Source organism: Phascolarctos cinereus, unplaced genomic scaffold, assembly GCF_003287225.1.
Source record: "Phascolarctos cinereus isolate Bilbo 61053 unplaced genomic scaffold, phaCin_HiC Scaffold_1;HRSCAF=81, whole genome shotgun sequence".
NCBI lineage: Eukaryota > Metazoa > Chordata > Mammalia > Diprotodontia > Phascolarctidae > Phascolarctos > Phascolarctos cinereus.
Genome location: NW_027555514.1, coordinates 294494998 through 294516996, shown reverse-complemented (window position 1 = coordinate 294516996; position 21999 = coordinate 294494998). Strand labels below are relative to the sequence as shown.

Genomic DNA, 21999 nt, shown 5'->3' with positions numbered 1-21999 from the left:
GCCTTCAGACTTAGGCCTGGCAGGAGCACAGTAGAGTGTGTGTGTGTGTGGGGGGCTTTGGAGAAACTCCAGCTGAGGGCCCCCTCCGCTCTCCACTTTTGGAAAAAAGGGAGAGAAGAGGAACAAGAGAGGAGAGAAAAGTCGGTTAGGAGGGAAAAGGAGAGACAGAGAGACTGAGACACCCAGAAAAAAGACAAGACAGAGACAGAACCAGAGAGCCGGAGAGAGACAGAAAGAGCAGAAGGAGAGATTAAAAAGTAGAGTTTTTTTTTTTTTAAAGAACGCCGAAACGGAGAGGCAGAAAGAAACAGAGACAGCCAGAAATCCAGCCCGGAGCGGCCTGCTGCAATTACTCCAATATTCGGCCCGCCCCCGCCCCGCCCCCCGCCTGCCCTGCCCTCCCCCTCCCCAACTCCGGCTCCCCCCAGCCCAGGCTGGGCTCTGGCCAGAGTGCTTCCAGGCGGGATAATTAAAAGGAGCGGGGCAAGTCGCTCTTCAGGACTGAGGCAGGCGGGCGGCCTGGGGACCGCTGGGCACCCCCACGTCCTCACACTCCCACACACAAGTGACCCACTCACGCACACACACGAGTGACCCGCACACTCCCACTCGGTCCCTCTCGCTGGCCCTCCGCTGCCCCCCACGTCCAGAAGGAAGGAGCGGGAGCCGGGCCGCCGGCCGTAGGAGGAGGAGAAGCCGCTGTCCCCGGGCAGCCAGCCCTTTGTGCGCGCAGGGGGCTCATCCCCTTCCCAGTGTCCCGGGCCCCATGGAGCCGGCCTGGATGCCGCGGCTGCCGGCGCTGCTGGCCCTCGTCACGCTGCTGGCCGCCAGAGGTAAGGAGCGGGTGCCGGCTGGGGGCTGGGGGCCAGATTGGGGGTGCGCAGTCGGGCGGAGGGGGACCCGGGCAGGAGGCGGTGTCGGGGAGCTCAGCCTCTTAGTCTCCCCCTCCTTCCACTCAGGGCCCCTCTGCGGGCTTCCATCGCTCCCCTTCTTTCTGCCACTCTGAAGTTCGGGAGCTTCTGATCGCTCTTCTCCAAGCTCCGATCCCTGGCTCCTACCAGTGTCCGTCCTGCTGTGTTCTGGCTTCCTGCTTTTCCCCTTAGGAATCCCGGGCCATTGGCACAAGCCACCGCCACCGCCACCCCCTGCACCCCAGGTGCTCAAGGGCTTCCGGCCTCCGCTGCCCCTCCCGGCTCCCACATTGCCCGCCATCCCCTCTCACCCCTCACTGGCTCACTTTCTCCACTTTTCTCAAAGCTTTCTTTGAGAGAGGCATGTTCTTCTCACCTGTATGACCTCGGGCATATTGCTTCCCTGCTCCCTCCTCTGTCAAAAAGGGAGTTGAACCAGGTGACTTCAGCCCCCACCCCCACCCCCACCCCATCTTCCAAATTTTCTTCCTTCACCTCCTTGCCAGCCTATCCGAATGTCCAGGCTACTGGGGAAGAGTGACAGAAGACTTGGGAGTTGAGTTGGGGGGGTTCCTTTCGCTGAAGGTGACTGTACCTTGGCCAGCAGAGACATCGTTGGGGCCCCTTCTCCCCTCCCTTTTCTCTGCTGTAAAACCGTATTAGGGAGGGAGCAGTCCCTCTCCAGGGGTCCTGCCTGCAGCGTCCCCAATTCTAATCTACAATCTAGCATTGTTTTTCAAACAATTAAAGCCAGAGACCAGAACCATTCCTGGAGAAGGGCTCAAGAGCCTGGGGCACAGAGCATGTTTTCTTTCCCTTCCCCATGGGCATCCTGGCAGAATCTCCTTCCTTATTGGAGGAGTCCAGGTCTCAGAGAGCAGGAAGGGGGCTACTCTGGACTCAGTCTGAGGCTCTGGCTTCCTCCCCTGATTCTGTGGCCATTGGGTATGGGTGAGATTTCATTGTCCAGACTCTCATGTTCCTTATCTGTAAAATGGGGCAGCAGTGCCTCCGGCACCTGGGGTTGGGAGAAGGCTTGTGAAAAAAGGGAGGATTTGGGAGAGATTCTGTCTGTCCAAGAGACACCCCCAGCCTAGTTTGAAGCCCAGGCAGTGCCCAGACTCTGGTACTCCTTGAGATGATTTGGCCATCTCCAGAGCCAGGACTGGGCACAGCCTCCATTCTTTGCCTCCCTAGAGGTATTTAGGCAGAGATGTATGGTCAGCCATCCATTAGAAGGTTATTGTTCAGATAGGGGTGAGATTAGATGATCATTAAAACACTTCCTATTTCAGAAATGCTGTGGTTCTCTTTGTACAGCCTTGTGCCTTCCCCTTTCTGGCCTCGGTTTCCTCATCTGTAAAACGAGGGGGTGGACTCCTTGGTCTCTAAGGTCCCTTTCAGCTCTATCACCTATTTTTAAAAACTGAGCTGTGTAGACTGGGCAGCTGAGGTGGCCTTGCTAGGTTCCTGGCAGTAGGCAGTGGCTTCCACCCTCTGGCATGGGCTGCTGGGCCTGGCCACTGGAGAAATGGGTCATGGGGAAGGTTCTGTACCCTTCCCCCAGCCCCAGCTTTCTTCTCACCAATCAGAAGCCTGCCCTCCAAGCTGACTAGTGGCTTACCCCAAGGACAGGTCTCTCCCCCCAGTCTCTTCCATTTATGGCCTTGGGGGGTGTTTCTCTTGGTGGGGCCCCCAAACTACCAGGAAAGCTATTAGGCAAGCCTGGAAGAGTGGGCAGCAGGGATCCCAAAGAGTCCCAAAGGCTTGAACTGTTAGGGATTGATTTTTGTCAGGTGTTTACATAACCCTGACAGGGACAGTCAAAGTCTCCCCCTCCCCCAGCCCCAGAGCCTCATGGTGGAGCTGAGGTGCTTCCAAGGTCTGGCAGGTCTAGCCAGGATAGGATGGCTTCAGGCCTGGCGGGAAGGGCAAAGAGCTGGGCACCAGGGGATGGGTACCTTTGGCCCTAATGCCTCATGGAGACCAAGAGAATCCCAGTCTCAGTGGAGGGAGGAATGATGGAGGACAGCATCCCAGAGCCTGAGAGCGCTGGGCCAGACACTGAGTCAGGATGACCAGGGTCCTCCACTGTTCTGCTCAGAGCACCAAGTGACCTGGTATTAACAGCCTCATTCAGAAGAGTTCAATAAGTCTCTGAGTGAGGAATCCTTTCCTGGAGGTATCTGGACCCACTGAGTCCACTGGCATCCTGAAGAGAGCCCATGGCTGGCAGGGATGAGGCAGGGGCAGGAGCCCCAATTCCCATGACAGTGGGATTCTGGGAAAGAGGCATAACACCAGCCTCCATACCATGTGCTGCCTCCCTGGTGGAGTCCCAGACCTGGGTTCAAAATCTGTCTCTCATGCTCACCACTGCCTGTGTGGCCTTGGGCAGGTCACTGCCCTCCCCTGGTCTCAGCACCAGTCCTTGGTAAATGAGTAGACAATATGTTCTCATTAAGTGCCTACTTTGGGCACTTTGTACTGTGGATACAAAGGGGAATCAACCCTTACCCTCTGAGTCTGAGGTCCAAGGACTGAATCCTGGCTCTGCCACTTACTTGTGTGGACTTGGCCAAGTCATTTCCTCACCCTGGGCCTCAGTTTTCTCCTCTGTAGCCTAAGGGGAGGTGGTCCAGGCATATCCTCAGCTTCTTTCTGGTTCTAGATCTTGGACTCTGGCTCCCGATTCCCAGGGTCACTCACATGAGGGCTGCCAAACCTGGGTGCAGTTGGCTGTGTTAGGCAGCATGGGGGAAGTGAAAGGTACCGCACAGCTCCTGCCCTCATGGAGCTTAGAATCTCCTGTGAGTCCCAGCAGTGAGTTACGATGCCTCAGAGGTGTGCCACAAGCAGCTTCTGAGGCAGAGGTGCGGCCTGGAGGGCAGAGTCAGAGGTCAAGATGGGGAGGGAGGCATTCCCATTCCGGGTGTCCAGGGAGCAGCTTGAGCTGAGGGTGGTGCGCTTCTCAAGAGCTGAGGGCTGTACACCAGCCTTTACCTGAACAAGGCTCCCCAAGTGGTGGTTAGCCAGCCTTCACCCAAAGACCCCTGGGAGGGGCCCACCATCTAGGGAGCAGCCCATTATGCCACACGAGAAGCCCTTCTTGGAAGGCAACCTGGCCCTGTGGGAAGAGCAGGGGTCACAAGCCCTGGGTTCGAATCATGTCTCTTCTGCGCCGTGACCTTGGCCATCACTTCATCTCCCTAGACCTTAGTCCCCTTACATCTAAAATGAAGGGCTTGGCCTAGACAGCTGCTGAGTTGTGCTCAGACCTTGCTCCATCCTTTCCTGGGCTGTGTTCAATGCAGAGAATCCTGAGTTCTCAGGTCTCAAGGGTCTTAAAACCATAAGGACCTCCTGACTGCTAAAGTCATGCGGGGGCCAAACAGTTTGCAGCAAGGTAACAGCACAGCACCCCACATTCTACCTTAGCACCCCATTCCTGTGAGTCAGGGGCCTGCTGAAATCACAGCATGCAGAATTCTAACAAAACAAATCTTTTAGTAAGACCATCCCCTGTTGGTACGGTTCTTAGTTCTCTCAGGAATGGAATCGTTTGAAACCCGTAGATGAGAGAATAGCTTGGCCCAATGCAGGCTTGGGGTGTTTGGAAAGTGGGTGGTCAAGGGCCGCCTGGGTCTCTGGGCTGCCACATTCCTTTTGGCTTTGGTGGAAGAATTTATGGCTCAGAAAAAGCTTCGTAACATGATCTGGGCAAGGCAGAGCGCATCACGGCTGAAAGAAAGCAGCTGGTGACTGAGCGATGGCATCACAGGCTGGGTGGAGGACTGGCTGAGACCTTGGAGGTCCAGTCTGAGCTCTCTGCTCCCCATTTTATGGGGGTGGAAACTGAGGCCCCCCAAACTGGAGTGACTTGCCCCACTTCACTTAGCTCTTAAGGGTCAGGCTGGGGGTGGAAGCTGATTCTTGCACCAATACCCCATTTGTTTGCAGAATCATGGGGGGTGAGTGGGAGTGGACTCAGATGCCCATTGGGCAGCCAGCCCGGCCTGGGAGGGGCCCCCCAGACATGCCCCAGGTGAGCACCAGCTCCCTGAGGCTCTGTGAAGGTCCCCAGGAGGCAGCATGGAGAAGTCAAGGGGTGCAGGGGGGTTGGGGGAGAGGATCTCCAGGTTTAGGGGCTTCCTGCTTCTGACATCCTCTCAGCTCAGTGATGTGAGTAGAGAGAGCAGGAAAGGGAAGTGGGAGAGAGAACAAAGGCTGAGGACTTTACTGGGAAACATGTGGCGGCTTTCAGCCCCCAAGGCAACAAGCCGGAGTGCTCCCCCCACCCCCATCAGTGCTTATGGAGCGCAGGCGGTCTGTTGGCTTGGGTCTGTGCGGTCTGAGTTGGGGCCAGCACCAGCTCGGGGACCTTGGGCATGTGACTTTGCCCCTGGAGCAGAAGGGGGTCTCCAAGTCTGATGATCCCTGCATGGGACACCCATCTGCTTCTCGAAAGCACCTTCAGGTTGGCAGAAAGGCCCTTTGCTCTGCAATGATCATCCAGGGTCACCAGTGAGGCACACGGATGGTCCTCAGGCAGGCAGAGCTTCCCATGCCCGGAATCCATTTGCCAATTCATTTGATCCAGTGACTGACGTCCTTCCACACAAGCCTACTTATCAAGCACCACTTATTAGCACTGGCTGTGAGCAGGACAGTGGAGGGGCTGGTCGGTGTGTGGTGCTCACTGCCCACCCTTCCCTCTAGGGTGAGTACTCGGTGCCCCCCCCCACACCTGGGGGCTGTGGCTGAGAAAAGACCTTTGGTGCTCACACAGCCCAAAGCACAGTAAGAGTTGTTGGGTTAAAGAAGATGCCAGGCCCTCTGTCCTGGAGTTTTTAAGGGACTGACAGATAAAAATGTGTGAGAAATCCCTAAGAAAGGGGCCCGCCAGTTTGGTTTATCCTTTTCAAAAAACATTGTGGAGCAGTGGGTCGAGTCTGCCTCAGAGCTTAATTCTTGTGTAGTGTTGGGGCCATGGTGCAGTGTGGTGGGCACAGTGTCAAATCTGAAGGCAGAAATGGTGTCAAATCCCAGCTCTCTTCCTTAGCACTGAGATTTCTCTCACTTTTCACCTTGGTTTCTCCATCTGTCCAAAGTGCGAGTTGGACTAGATAAACTCAGGCTCTTTCTGTGAATGCCAGTCAGCTGGTTATGTGGTGAAGGCAGGGAAACCTAGAGACTGGCTAAATAACCCAGAGACTCCCCTAGGATCCTTCCAGCTTTGAAAACCTGTTAACCAGGCCCAGACTCCAAAGAGCCTGGGGCTCCAGATGCCTAGCCATTGCAATCCTCATTGTCAGGCTGGCCTGGGCTATCAGGGCAGATTGGACACAAGGATGATGGTGGTTTAAGACTGATTAATTCACCAGCCAGTCATTGGTCACCTCCTATGTGCCAGACATGGCCACGACTTCCAAGCTTGCCATGAGGTATAGATGGGGCCAAAGTATTATCCATTAATCTTCACGCCACACCTCTGCTCCTGAAACTTCCTTGGGATGGCATTCAAGGCTTTCCACAAGCTGGCCTCGCCCTACCTTTCAGACTTATTTTTGTATTACTCCCCTCCACTACCTCTGTGTTCTGGCTAAACTAGATGACTGCCCCTCTGACCAAGATTTGTGCTTTTCCACCTGCAATCCTAGTGTCTGACAGGATGAAGGGACCCACAAAGTCCTCCAGCTCACCCAGTCCCCAAGAACAGGACAAGATTTGTTTTTTAATAAGGGCTTCCCAAGAAGAAAGGCAGCAGGGGGGAGTGGAAGGTCATTCATTCATTCATTCAACAAACCATCAAGCGTGACTGTGGCCGACCCTGCTGGGCTCTGGAACACAGACCAAAGTGAGTGAAGCCTTCCTTCCCTCCGGGAGTGTTCATTCTTTACTCTGTAGCTCCTCAGCACCAGGGGCATCATCGGTACTTCAGACTGATTCCATTCTGGGATTCAGTTGGCTCTAGCTTTCAGAGGTGATCTCATCTAGCAAAGAGCTTCAGAGAACATTTGAACCTGTGGGGTAGAGGCTCTCATTACCCCCATTTTAAAGAGGAAGTATCCCCAGAGTCACCCAGCCAGGCAGGCTTTGGGGCCATGTTCACACTCAGGTCTTCCAGACCCTGAGTCCAGTGCTCTCTTTGCTGTAGCCCTGTGTCTCCTGAGAGGCAGGACGACATAGCAGCTAGAGAGCCAGCCTCAGAGCTTGGAAGACCCTACTTGGCCTCCCTGCATCCAACAGCCGGGTGACATCCGCTCACCAAACATCATGGAAATAATGAATAGTGCTGAATGGGGTCTGCCTGCATACATCAGCCCTGATTTATAGGACCTCAGGCACTTGGCTCTGCTCCTGACACCAGATGCATCCCTGCCCCTCTTGGGGCCTCAGCTTTCTGCATCTAGGGTTGGACTGGAGTACCACAGATCAAGGGCTGAGGCCAGGGAAACTGAGGCCCAGAGGAGGGAAGGAGTTTGGCCAAGGTCATGGGGGGGAAGGGGTTGCAGAAACGAGCTTTGAACGCAGCTGCTCTGGTTCCAGAGCCCACACTCATCCCACTGAGCTGAAAGGAAGAGGTTGGTCCTGGGGGCCCCTTGGAGGAGTCGCTGCTGTCACTGGCTAGAACTGACTTGGGGCCCAGTCCAAGTGCTAGAGGTGGTCTCCTCCTTCTTGGCCACTCTAGAAAGGGGTGGGTTTTTGGTCCAGCTCCAGGGCCTGGGGCACTGCAGGGGGAGTGGAGAGGGCTTGGATCTCCCTCCAAGTGGTTTTGTTTGGAGCAGACCAAGCATGAATCCAGCAGAGGGTCTGCTGAGAAGGGCCAAAAGGGAAGGGCGTCTGGCTGTGCTTGTGTTCAGGGGGCTCTGGCCAGGTGTTTTTCTGAACTTTCAGGCTCAACTGCTCCTCCTTCCCCAGGCTGAGCTGAGGCAGCTGCTCCCAGTGCCGAGGGATGTGCAGTTCTGAGCTTTGACGCTCAAGGCCTGGAGGTCTGAAGCCTGAGGTCTGAGAGCCCTGGACAGTCTGGGGGTGAGGGCAGTCTGGCTTTCATTAGCCACCTGCTGAGACTGATGATTTCACCCAAAGCCTTCTTGAACTAACGTCCTAGCATGGTGGGTTTGGAGCTGGAAGGGATCTTCCAGGTCATTTTCTCCTTCCTCTCCTCCCGGCCATGTCGGCAGGCCCAGAGCCAGTGAGTGACCCTGTGCCCCCAAGATGGTGACAACAGGGGAAGGGGGGGGTGACAAGACCCATCTGCCAGTGCAAGCTAGAGGGCCATTCCCCCCTTTCTGTTTATTTGGGTCTAAAGTCGAGCCTTTCAGGTTTTCAGGGGCACCCCTCAGTCCAGCAAGTGGGGCTGAATGAGCAAGTCCAAATCTCCCAGGCTTGCCTCCTTTGTGAGTGCAGACAGCTTGGTGGTTTGCTGGTAGGGTGCTGGGCTTGGCTCAGGGAGGCCTGGGTTCAAAACCTGCCTCAGATTCTCCCTAGCTGCATGACCCCCGGCAAGCCTCAGTTTCCTTACCTGTAAATTAGAGACAATAATTGTCCCTGCCTCCCAGGGCTGTTGTGGGGTTCAGATGAGAGGATGTGTGTATATGCACACATATGTACATGTGTGTCTGCATGTGTATCCATTCCCATCTGTAAGGCACTCTGCAGAGGTGAGCTCCTGTCCGTGAGGAGTCAGCAGGCCTGGGCACCCTCAGTGGCAGCTGAAGCCAGGTGGCTGTGACTCAGCCTCTCTCTCCTGGCTTCCTTTCCTCCCTTGCTGCCTAGGACAGTAGGGCCAGACAATCTCTCAGGCCTCTTTTGCCTTCTAAGAACTGAGCTTATGGATAGGAGTTAGTTTTCTCCTGCTCCAGCCAAGCCCCTTTTGCTAATCTGCCACCAACAGCTGTCTGCCATCCGTGCGTGCTCTTTCGCGGCCCTTCGCTGGCTGTCACCAGCCATCACCGGCCGTCACCAACCACCTGGTTCTGGGGGAGAAAGGCCAGCTTCCTTCTCCTTGCTTGCTTCCTTCTCCTCAGATGTTGAGTGCCCCTTCTTGCTATGCCTGAAGCCACAGATGGTCAAAGAGCCTGAATCCTTTATGAAGGAGCCAGGAAGGAGCCGCTCACCTCTGCCACTGGGGTGGAGCCTCCTCCCTTCAGCTGAGCTGCAGGCCCTGTGACCCTGACCCACCCTGCAGCCAGAGCCCCCAGCTGTCCCCCCTCCCTTCCAGCTATGTCCTGAGCTGCGCTGGAGTCTGGGTCTCTGAAGAGTTCCGGGAATCAGCCTGGGAGCGGGGGAGGCGCCTCCCCTGCTCCTAATCTCCAACAGCTCCTCCTTGTCCAAGCTCCTAAGTCTGGCACTCAAGGCCCTGCTAGAGATTTCCCAGCTGCCTCTCCAGCCGCTTCTCTCTCTGACTACACATTGCCCCTTGAACACGTCCTGTACTTCTCTATCTCTAGACTTTCCTTCCTTCCTCCCTCCCTTCCTTCCTCCCTTCCTTTTCTCCCTCCTTCTCTCCTTCCTTCCTCCCTCCCTCCCTTCCTTCCTTCCTCCCTTCCTTCTCTCCCTCCTTCTCTCCTTCCTTCCTCCCTCCCTCCCTTCCTTCCTCCCTCCCTTCCTTCCTTTCCTCCTCTCTCTGTCCCTTCCTACCTCCCTCCCTTCTTCCCTCTGTTCCTCCTTCCCTCCCTCCCTCCCTCCCTCCCTTCCTTCCTCTCCCTACCTTTCTTTCTCCCTCTCTCCCTCCCTCCCTCCTTCCTTCCATTTCTTCCTCTCTCCCTTTCTTCCTCTCCCTCCCTCCTTCCTTCCTACCTTCCTTCCTTCCTTCCATCCTTCCTTCCTCCCTTCCTTCTCTCCCTCCTTCTCTCCCTCCTTCCTCCCTCCCTCCCTTCCTTCCTCTCTCCCTTTCTTCCTCTCCCTAACTTTCTTTCTCCCTCCCTCCCTCCTCCCTTCCATTCCTTCCTCTCTTCCTTTCTTCCTCTCCCTCCCTCCCTCCTTCCTTCCTTCCTTCCTTCCTTCCTTCCTTCCTCCTTCCTTCCCTCCTTCCTTCCCTCCTTCCTTCCTTCCTTCCTTCCTTCCTTCCTTCCTTCCTTCCTTCCTTCCTTCCTTCCTTCCTCCCTTCCTTCTCTCCCTCCTTCTCTCCCTCTCTCCCTTCCTTCCTCTCTCCCTACCTTTCTTTCTCCTCCCTCCCTCCCTCCTCCCTCCTTCCTTCCTTCCTTCCTTCCTTCCTTCCTTCCTTCCTTCCTTCCTTCCTTCCTTCCTTCCTTCCTTCTTCCCCCTCCCTTACTCCTTCCTTCCCTATTTCCCTCCCTCCCTTCCTCCTTCCCTTCCTTTCTTCCTTCTACCTCCCTCCCTTTCTTCCTTCCTTCCTTTCTTCCTCCCTTCCTCCTGGGATGCCTGGCTCCCTCTCCACCTGCTGACATTTTACCCAGCCCTTGGCCCAGATGTCTCAGGAAGGCAAGCCTTTCTCCATCTTTATCGCTCCCAATTATTTGAAATGATCCTCAGAGAGAAGGACCTTCAGCTTCCTCCAGGAGACCTCACATGAGAACTGAGTTCCTTTCCAGTAGGGCTGGTGTAATTCTTTGTTCTTGTGTTCCCAGCACCTGGCTAGTGCCTGGAGCTAGTAGGTGCTTCAGCAGTGCTTGGTGATTGATTATATTTTGCCATCCTTTCCAGCTCTCAGGCCGGTGGCATTTTGTTTGCATCTCTTGTGGGATTTATCATATGCAATCACATGATCATAGGCTCATGGGTTTAAAGTGGAAAGAGTCCTCAGAGGCCATCTGGTTGGATCCCCTCCTTTTACAAACGACGCCAGTGAGGCCCAGAAAGAAGTGACTTGCCCAAACCTGACAAGAACGTGCATTTATAGAACCCTTTGCAGAGTGTTTTGTAAATCTGATGAAACAAATACAAGCCATTTTTCTTCTAAGCTCAGTCAATGAACCACCAAGTGTTCACCAAGTGCCTACTGTGTGCAGGCACCTGGCTCCTAAGGAAAAGAACAAGTTTATGCTCTCATGGAGCTTCCATTCTAAGGAGGGAGGAACCCAGCTGTATATAAATAATCACCAAGGCAGCTAGGGGGCACCAAAACGCGCAGAGCATTGGGCCCCCAGGCAGGAAGACCCAAGTTCAAATCCTCCCTCAGGCACTTCCTAGCTGGGTGACTCCTAAAGAGTCATTTACCCCCTGCCTCAGTTTCCTCAAGTGTAAAATAGGGATAATGCCAACACCTGCCTCCTGGGGTTGTTGTGAGGATTCAATGAGATAAGATCTGTAAGGTGCTTCACACACAGTAGGCTTCTATGAATGCTTATTCACTTCCCCTTTCCCCAGTAGAATAGGGAGGAGGCAGATCTTTTCTCTGCCTCAGCTCTCCTCCTTCCCAGATGTTGTCAATATTATAATTTCTACCTGGAATTTTTAGAGCTTTGCAGTTCGAATTGCGTAAGATGGAGAAAATGGGACTTTTCACATTTCCTATTCATAAGACCATTTGGGGAGGTGTAAGGGGAGCAGAGCTATGCTGTCATGGGTGCAGGTCAAGCCCAGCGAGGCACAGCCCCTGAGCTGCTGGGGTGGGGTCCCCCAGCCAGGATATTTCATTGTCAGGGCTTGAGCCCTGGGCTTCTTGACCCAGCTTTCTTGGGCTGCCCTGCCATGCCCCCTCTCGTTGACATTGCTGGGCGCCTCTCTCCTGTGTTTGTCCCACTTTCTGTGCTGCTCTTTTGATGTCTGTCAGGTCACTCTCATTCAACTTCAAGCTTCAGGAGGGCAGGGACAGCCCTTTGGATGGGCTCAGTGAGCCCTGGGAGGCTGGTGGGAGGTGCAAGCATTCTCAGTCCCTTTCCCTAAAGCTCCAAGCAGTGATGTTGTTTGGCCTTCGGGGTCCAGAGCCAGCACCTTCAGGCCCCAGGGCCCAGCTCTTTCCTTGGCCCCACACTGGGGCCAGGGCCGGCTTTGTGCAAGCTTAATCACTTCTTCCTAAGCCCTTCCTAGATGCTGGCTGAGTGGAATCGTGGGCCTGCCCTGGTCTGGAAGCTGGGGAAGGCCCAGCCTCAGGCAGCTTTGGGATCTCTCCTAACAAGTCCATCAAAGTTGGCAGGAGACATTTTTCCTTTTCAGAACCTCTGCATTCGCTGCTCAGGATGGAGAGAGGGAGGGCTCTATTTCCAGATGTTTACCCTTTGACTAAGCTGTCTTTGTGTGGAACAGAGACAGGCCAAATCACCGACAAACAGATGGGCCACTCCGCGTCTGTCCTGACCAGGGACACCGCCCGGCCATTCATCATCATAGACAGAAGCGTCAAGCTTAGGCCTTTTGGACTGCATGATCTCAGCGCTCCTGTGGACGGCTGGACTTGGGCTCAGGGAGGCCCGGGTTCAAATCCCTCTCAGCGATTTCCTTTCTGGCTGGCTGAATACTGCCAATTTACTGCTTCTCAGTTTCTTCATCTGTAAAATTGTGGCATCAGGTCACAAGCAGCATCAAGGGCCCCTCCTGCTCTAAAAATCTCATGGTCCTTATAAAATATCCAGGGATGGCTTCATGTCTGCCTAAGATGGCTCAGCAAAGCATTTATTAAGTGCTTACTGGTTACCAGGCACCATGCTAAGCACTGGGGATAAACAGACAGAAAGACAGTCTCCACCCTCAGGGACCTTACACTGTAATGGGGGAAGACAGCATACGACAGGGAGCTGGAAAGAGTGTGTGTGTGTGTGTGTGTGTGTGTGTGTGTGTGTGGGTGGGTGCCTTGTATGGCACAGAACATGTGTGTGTGTGTGCATGCGTGTGAGATTGTGGTATGTGCATGTGCATGTGTGTGGTGTGTACGGATAGCATGTGTATGGCATGCAATGCATATGTGGTTGTGATGTGGGTATAGTGTGTGCATATGTGGCATGATGTGTGTGATGTGTGCCTTGCATGGTGTGGGACATGTGTGTAGTGTGTGCACATACATGTATGTGAGACATGTACACACATATGTATGTGGTGTGTATGTGTGGTGTGTGTGTGGCACGTGATGTACTGTGATGTGATGTAGGTATAGTGTGTACATGTGGTACAAATGTATGTGAAGTATGCATTGTATGGTGTGTGTGATAGGCGTGTGGTATGTGAGGTATTGTGGGATGTGAGTGTCATGTGTGCATGTGTGATGTGTGTGGTGTGTGTGACATGTATGTGTGAAGAGTGCCCACACAGGGGCCAGGCTGCTGGCAAGGCTACAGAGAAGTCAGGAGAGGAGGCCTTGGAGGCCAGAGTGCAGTGAGACTGGCTGGGTTGGGGTCTCACCAGGCCCAACAGAGGGGGAAGGGAGAGGGGGGAGACGTCTCCAGGATGGGAAGATGAGAGTGGGAGTCTAGCAGACGGCATGGGTCCCTGGCACAGAGTAGACACTAAATTTATCAGTTCTTTCTTCCACATCCCCAACAGTGTGGTGAGGAATGGAACTGGAATTCACACCCAGGGCCTGGGACTCAAACCAGCCTGCTCTTCGGATCCTCTGCCAAAGCTCTCCTTGGCTACAGTGCAAAGAGTGATGGATTGTGTTCAGAGGTCCGGGGTTCAAATCCCACCTTTTCCACCCACTCTGTATGTGACCCTAGGCAAGTCACTTTGCTGCGCCTTGGTTTCCTCATCTGTAAAATGAGAGGGTTGGGCTCGAGGGTCTTTGAAGCCCCTTCTGGCTCTGGGCTCATTGCCCTTCATGTACAACCTCTCCCTGGACTCTGCTGACAGCCCTGCGAGGTGAGTGCACTTCACAGATGAGGCAGCAGGCTCAGAGAGCTGCATTTTGTTTTCAGTGAAGGTGTTCCTTCTCTGCCTCCTCCTCCACATGACCCCCACTGAGAAGGCCAGAGAAACAAATGCCCTGTGGGAACATGTCTTCTCGTTGGTGCTCAGGCTTTCACTTGTGTCTGAGTCATTGAGGGTTTTCTTGGCAGAGATACTGGGGGGGTTGGCCATTTCCTCCTCCAGCTCATTTTGCAGATGAAGAAACCAAGACAAACAGAGGTTAAGTGACTTGCCCAGGGTCACACAGCTAGTGAGTATCTGAGGCTGGATTTGAACTCAGGTCTTCCGGGCCCAGCACTCTATCCACAGTGCCACCTAGCTGCCTAGTCAAGCGAAGGAAATTCCCTGATAGGCCATGTCCCCTCAATGTCTCAGACAGCACTGAGCTGTTCATCACTTCTCTATCAGGATGGTTGGCCTGTTTCATCATGGACCCTCCGGAGTCACACCAGTCCTCATGTTGATTAGAGCGCCTAAGACTTCCAAGTTTGGCATCTCTTAAGCGACTTTTCCAAGGTCCCGCATCGAGTCATCTTGTGGGTGAGGGGCACCACCCATCGTTGCTCTCCAGGGGGCTGAGGCTCAGGAGCTCTGATTAGGTACCCATCCCAAGTCCAGTACCAGCATGGCAACCTCCTGGAGCAGTGGGGGCAGAAGCAGAGCCTGTCAGAACTCCCCTGTCAATCAGCAGTGGAGTGGGAGCTGTGAGCAGCCCTGTAATGAAGTCTGAAAAGAAAAGGCTGAGATGTGAACCCAGGTCTCCTGACTGCAGGCCCAAGCCTTTATCTGGGCCATCCCAGTCCCAAGTGGTCTGAGAGTTCATGTGAATCAGTTACCTAGATAGAGCAGGGTGGGGGCTAGGGGGTAGGGCAGAGCAGTCAGGATGACCTTTCTTTCCCTTCTGCCTCAGACACTTTGCCCTAGCTTTGTTACCCTGGGTAACTCACTTACCTGTGCCATGCCTCAGTTTCGCCGTCTATAAAATAGGGATAACAGCATCTACTTCACGCAGCTGTTGTAAGGATCCAGTGAGATCACATACATGGACAATGCTTTGCAAAACTTAAAATGCTTGAGAAATGTCAGCTCTTATCATGATCACACCAGTCTTTAGATCTGTGCCAATGGTCTCTGTCCTTGGTCCTGCCCCAGTACACGTACACATACACATGTACATATACACATATGTGCCTCTGTGTATATGGATACGCATGCATAAATATACATGTGTGTATATTTTACAATGGAGGGTATACAGGGCTTACTTATGGAACTTGAGAATGACCTAGATTGGGGAGGGGGTGCAGAGGGTCAATAGTGGCCCTGTGGTATATGGTGGAGTGTGGGCCACCAGCCCCGAGGACATAGCTCTGGCTTTTGGGTGGTATTGTGACTGCACCTTCTATGTCCCCTGACTCCCAGCTTGATCCCGGGCCCTCTGCTGCTTCTCAGGATAGTCTCCTGATAGCACTGGCCCCCAGCCTTCCCCTCATCATCATCTGCAGCAGGAGGGCCAAGTAATGGGCTGTGTGATGGAGGCAAGATTCAGAGAGGTCTTGACAGGCCAACATTAACAAGCTGGAATTTAGGAGGGATTATTAGATTATTACAAAGTCCTCTGCTTGGGTTATACAAGTCAATCCACAGGAAAGCCCTTCAGGGGAGGAGAGAGGGTCCTGGGAGAGGTGAGACGAGGCCATGGGATTGGCTGTCAGAAGGGACCTTTAGAAAGTCCAGAGCACCCATACCATTGTACAGATGAGTACAGTGGGAGACTTCTGTGACTGAGGAAGAGCAGGATGGGGGCAGGGTGGGACATGTGGCCAGATATGGCTCATGGGAAACAGACCTGGGGGGAGGGGACGTGGTAGCTCCAGCCACCGAGTGAGCCAACACTGAGGTATGGCTGCCAATATACTAATGAAATGTTTGGCCACATGAACAGAAGCCTAGCACTCTGCAAAGGAGGCACAAGTCCCATCCTGCTTTGCCCTGGTCAGACGTCTGCGGTATTGGGTTCCATTCTGGGGGCCACATTTTAGTAAAGATGCCAACAAGCTGAACACATCTGGAAGAAAGAGACCAGGATTGGGGTGGGGGGGGATTGGAACCAGGTTCCTCAAGATAATGCCAACAAGAAAAGACTTGGGGCAAGGGCAGGCTGGGGAGAGGGAATCGCTATTCCTCGCTGTTATCTGAAAGAGGGTGTAGACACATCCTGGGGTGTCTGCAGAAGGAAGAAGTGGGCCAACATCCAAAGGACACCCTTTTCTTCTCCTCCGCCTCCTCCTTCTTCTGCTTCTTTTTAAAAAGTATATTTTTTTGCTATTTTAAATTCAACAAATACTAACAAATATGGACTTTCCATATACAAAGAACAGCAAAGAAGATTGCGTATGAAACTTCAAATTGCATCATTTATACTAAAATGAGTGTATGTGTACACACACAAACACGTATATACATGAATGTATGTATATATACACATATATAGATTCCACTTGGCATGTGATTTCCTAAACGGTCTAAACTGTTTGTGTTGGCCTCCAAACTCCCAATCTCTTCTGTGTTTTCCTTAAATGTTTCCCTGACATGTTCTTCCCTTTTTTTGGCATTGCTATAACCACCCCCCACCCCCTCTCCTACCAATTACCAATTCTTCCTGCCTTCCTAATACTCCTTTCCAGCAAGTTATCAAATGAAGTAAATTCTCCCCATTGGCCGTGTCTAAAAGTGCGTGGCTCTGAGTCAGTTTATACAACTAGCTGATTGTGTAACCATTCTCTCAATGCTGCCCACTTCAGTCTCCCTTCCATTTTATCATTTCTTACAGCGTGGTAGTGTATTACATTACATTACATTCCATAATTGGCTTAACCATTCCCCAGATGATTCTCCCCCACTACAAAAAAGAGCTTCGATAGAGATGTTGTCTGGACGGCTCCTTTCCCTCTTCCTGTTTCTTCTTTGGGCTCTTCTGTGACCTTCCGTGTGGCCATCTCTTCCCTGCCCTGCCCTCTTTTGGCTCCTTTCTCTAAATCTATGTTCTTCTGTGAAGGCCTCCTTTCACTGGCACAGAACTGCCACTCTGCGATGGCCCTCCTGTAGTCCTTTGTTCTGGAGTTTTTGACCCCCTATCATGAAACTGTGTGTTGGGGCCATCCAAATTGGGGTCTTTTAATAATATTCACAAATATAACAATAGCATGCGTCTATATCATGCTGTAAGCCTTAGAAGGCATAATAACCCAAGGAGGTAGGTTGGTGACTTGGCCAAAGTCACTTGGCCAGGAACTATCTGAGGATGGATTTGAACTCGAGTCTTCTTGACTCTGGGTCCAATACTCACTGATTCGGTCCCTTGGTTTTCATTTCCAAATGACTTCGTGTCCTGTACTGAAGTTTGAGTAGCAAAGAGGGCGGCAGCGAAGGAGTCGTGGGCTTTGGTCACTTTCTAGTTGACGTTAGATGAGGCAGAGAAATGGGATCCGTCCCATTGAGAGTCCGGCATTTGGGGTCCAAGGAGCATCTGCTAAAAGGTTAGTTGCTGTATTGACTTTGGCCTCAGAACTGGTAAACAGAGCTCAGGGCTGGAGCAACATCTGTTCTTAATCAGTGACTGGGATGGAATCAACCTGTCCCCCCCCCCCCCCCCCCGCCCCCACACACAGCATTTGTTGATATTTGGAAAAATGAAACCTTTTCTCTTCTCAGGACAACCCGTCCCCTCCCTGTTGGAATCAGGGTGACTAATTGGCCTCTTATGTGCCAGGCCCTGGGCTGGAAATGATGAAAAAAGGGAAGCAGGCAGTACATGCTGACTGATGGCACAAAGTCATTTTGTCAAGGGTGGTGTTGGGGGCCCACTGACCTAGGGCCGGCCCTCAAGCAGCCTCAAGGAGGGAAGGAGGGAGGGCTTCCAAAAGATGGCGGTGAAGGGTTGTAGAAGCCAAACAGAGGCACTGATGTCAGAATCCTGCAGCAATAGGGAGCCGCACAAGGTTGTTGAGTGGGGAGTGACCTGCATCAGGTCACTGGAAAGGAGCTGATCTTTGGACCGGCGATCTTACTGGCATGGGTCCTGCCTTCACTGGACCTGATAGTGGCCCTTCCAAGTCATTTGGCCATATGGGGATTTTCATTCATGTTTTCCTACAATCCCTCCCCACCCTGAGAATCCACCCCACATGGGCTCATAGGAGCCTAGGTCTGGTGCTGCAAGTGACCTTTGAGGTCTCATCTGACCACCCCCCATTTTGCAGATGAAGAACTGAGGCCCAGATGGGTGAGTTGAATGACTTGCCCAAGGTCACACAATGAAGTAGGAAGGTCTTCCTCTGGCTCTCTTGGTAGTTGGTGGATTGTCTACCGGGGTCTTTCATTCATGTTACGTGACCTGCTCACCTCTTCTTCAGTCTGACGTTGGCTTTCCTCCCGCGTCTGGCCTGCCAGTCATCACCATGGTAGGTGACCCAAGACAGCTGGTTTAAACTCTGCATGGGCGCCTCACTCATTCTCTGGGTAATTCTATTCTTTTGGCATTATGGAATTCCCTGACTCACAGCCATGTGGCACTGGAGAGTGCTGCAGTTAAGTATTGGACCTGTGTGGTCATGAGCAGCTTGGGCTCACTCCAAATGCTATGTTTCCACAGACATCATGCAGTCCAGTTTCTTCTCCCCCTCTTCAGTCCCAGGCCCGTTGTATTCATCATCTGCAGCCCTTGTTCCATAGAGATGTCCTTATGGACATGTAACGGCCTCCCTGTCCAGCTGCTACCATAGTCTGGGTACTGTAGGGTGTTTTTTATCCACTTTCTTTTTCCGATGTGGATGGTTAGATCGATGTGTTGGCATTACTTTGGTCTTCTAAATCCACCTGTAGGGCCTGATGAAATTAGCCTGAAACAATCCTCAACTAGGAGCATTTGGAAAGTTTTGCCACTTAATATCCTTTATGCTAAATGGACAGTATTCTAACATCAATCGATAAACATTTACTTAGTGCCTACTGTGTGCCAGGCAAAGAGCAAAAGATAGTCATGCCCTCAAGAAGCTCACAATTTAATGGTGTGGACAACATACAAACAAATATATACATAGTAAGCTACATAGAAGATAAATAGGAAATAATGAACAGAGGAAAAGCAGAGTTGTGGCAGGCTCCTGAAGAAGGGGGGACTTAAATGGTGCTGGAAGGATAGAGTGGAGGAGGGAGAGAATTCCAGGCATGGGGCAGAGCCAGGGAAATGTCTGGAGCTGAGAGATGGAGGCTCTCGCTCATGGAGGATTCCTGGAGGCCAGAGTTGCTGGATCGAAGAGAATGTGTTGAGGGAGTGAGGGATGAGAAGACTGGAAAGGGAGGAAGGGGCAGGTTACACAGGGCTTTGAATGCCAAGCAGAGAATCATGTATTGGATCCTGGAGGTGACAGAGAGCTGCTGGAGTTTATTGAGTATGGGATGACGTGGTTGGACCTGTGTTTTAGGGAAGTTGCTGTGGTAGGTGAATGGAGGATGCACTGGAAGGGAGAGGGATTTGAGGCAGCCTGAAGGGGCAGTGTCAAAAGACCTATATTCACATTCCAGTTCTCTTGTTGCCTACCTGTGTGCCTTTGAAGGAATCCCTCCATTTCTATCTGCCTCAGTTTCACTACTTGCGAAATGGGGGGCATTTGGAGGGGCTCTCTTGTGAAGGAGGGATTCACTTGGCCCTGGTGAGCAGAACCAGGCTTTGAGGGGCTGATTTGGGCTCAAGGTCAAGAGAGCCCAGCACAGAGGGAGGGCGTGCCTCAGGGGATCTCCCTGCAGACAGAGACTGGTCGCTCTCTTGCTGGGATGTGGCAGAAGGCAGGCCACTTCCCACCTGATGACTCCCATGATCCTGGAGATAGCTTAGGAGATCCCTTGACCTGGGGTCTGCTTTAGATTCTGTGACTATCTGAAGATGGCAGGGGGGTGAGCAGAACTCCCAGAGATGTGACTGTGCCCCATCCAGCCCCCAGCAAGTAGAAGAGCCTAACCCGGCCCCTCCCACTTCATAAAAGATGGCTTTTGTCTCCCTCCTTTTCTTTTTCCTCGGCTTTGAACATTTCTGCTGCCCCAGAGGATGGACCCCGCACAGAGTGGGAAGGAGATGTGCAGGCCAGGCCCAGCTCTGCCCCTAGCTTGCTCTGTGGCCCTGGGTAAATTCCTTCCCCTCCCTAGGCCATGGTTTCTTCCTCTGTAAGAGTCTGGACCCTAGATCATGGAAGTTAGAGTCACAAGGGGTATGGAGGTCAACAAGCCCTGACCTTTTTCTTTACAAAGAAGGAAGCTGAGGCCTGAGCAGGGAAGTGAGTCACCTCAGAGAGAGGAGGTAGCAGAGATGGGATTGGAGACCGGGTGCCACAGCCCCAAGATGGGGGCCAGATGGTACAGCACCAGCTTCTGTGCCTCACCTTTCCAGCCCCAACATCCCGTGGGCGTTGAAAAGTGGATGTAGCTGAGGCGGGGTCTTTGCTGGGTTGATGGGAGTGTGGAGCTGGGAGGCAGCCACCTGACTGCACCCTGCTCCCTGGGGAGCTGTCCTCTGTCCTAAGATGCTCGCCACAGGTACTGCCCAAGACCTGCCCTCCCCCCCAGGAAGGCTGCCAACCACGAACATGCAGGGATTGTCCCAACTTGGTCCTGAAGAGTAATTCATTAGTCAGAAAATGTCACACTATTCTTGTTCCAAGCTGGGGAATGCCCGCTGAGAGTGGAATGGTCGGTTCCCAGAAATCCCCAGCAGGCGGGTAACTTGTGGGAGCCCTCTCCAGGTTCCTCTATCAGCTGTCTGGAGAAGCTGTGCCAAAAGAGTAAATAAGTCAGATTGGCATGTGGGGGCTGGCAGCTGAGGACAGCTGGGAGCAGCAGGCTTGCAGATGGGCACCTGGGCTGGCCTGGGCCATCTTGGCACGTGCCCAAGCAGGACGAGAGGAGAACTAGTTTGAAAAGGACTCGGGCACCTGCCTGCAGAATGAGGGCAGGGATTCATCTGTCTCTATGGGCCTTGCCTGTCCAGGGAACTCTCTGGGACCCTCCTTTGTGCTTGTTCCCCCCAGCATGTCCAGGGGGGTCAGCAGAGGGAGTGGGGTATGTTTAGCCCAAAGAAGAGGTTCCTCAGGGGAAGCTGAGAGCTCTCTTGGCATATTAGAAGGACTGTAGAGTAGAGGAGAGATTAGCCTGGCTCCTTCTGGCCGCAGGAGGCAGAAGTGGGCAGAAGCCATGGGGAGGAGGGGGGATGGGCCTGAGATGCCTGAGACACTGAGGCTCCACATTAGGGAGGACATTCCTCACAATTAGAGTAATCGCAAAGGAGGATGGGCTTCTGCAGGAGATCTTGGAGGGGACTTTCATAACAACAAAAATAGCTAGCATTTCTATAGCACTTTGAGGTTTGTAAAACACTTCATAAATAGGATCTCATTAATCCTCACAACTATCCTGGGAAATAGGTGCTCTTATTATCTCCATTTCATAGATGAGGAAACTGATTAGGCAGCCAGATTAAATGAATTGCCCAGCATCACGCAGCTAGTAATTGTCTGAGGCAGGATTAGAACTCAGGTCTTCTCACTCTCAGGCCCAGAGCTCTGGAGGTCTGGCCACTTCACTTTACTGGAGGTCAAGTGCAAAGTGTGTCATAAAACCCCACCCTCTGAATGACCAGCAGTTTGACCTCAGCTTCTTCATTTGTCAAATGGGGCAGCTGGACGAGATCCTTCCTAATCAGCTCTATAGTTTTTCAGTCACTCAGTTAGTCAACAAGCATTTAGGTAGCATTTACTAAGTAGGAGGCACTGTGCTAAGCCCTGGGGACACAAAAAGAGGCACAAGACAGGCCCTGCCCTCAGGGAGCTCCCAGTCTAATGGGGGAGACAACCTGGAGTGGCTGTATGTAAATGGGATCTGGGCAGGAAGAATTGGAGTGAAGACAGGCAGGACTCCCCATCTTTGGCCCCTAGAAAAGGGGCTCTGACAACATTGAGGCTTCCTCTGCTTGCCCCTGTCCCTCCTTTTTTTTTTATTAATTAATTTAGTTTTAGTTTTCAACAATCACTTCCACATGCTTTTGAGTTTTAAATTTTCTCCCCCTCCCTCCCCACCTCTCTCCCCAAAATGGCATGCAATCTGATATAGGCTCTACATATACATTCCTATTAAACATATTTTCACATTAGTCATGTTGTAAAGAATTAGGACCGGGAGGAGGAACAACAAGAAAGAAGAAACAAAACAGAAGAAAAAAAAAAGAGCAAACAGT

General features: G+C 52.7%; 1 protein-coding gene across 2 annotated transcripts in view; it reads left to right on the top strand.

The window, feature by feature from the left end:
• Positions 1–429: 429 nt before the first annotated feature.
• Positions 430–21999, top strand: part of FBLN1 (fibulin 1) — a 71964-nt gene continuing 50394 nt past the window's right edge. Inside the window, exon 1 of one of the 2 annotated variants that reach the window (XM_020977413.2) lies at positions 430–833. In XM_020977413.2, coding sequence (XP_020833072.1) covers positions 767–833 — 67 coding nt within the window. In that variant the 5' untranslated portion in view covers positions 430–766. The remainder of the gene's footprint in view (positions 834–21999) is intronic. The other variant, XM_020977412.2, reaches the window with a different exon arrangement.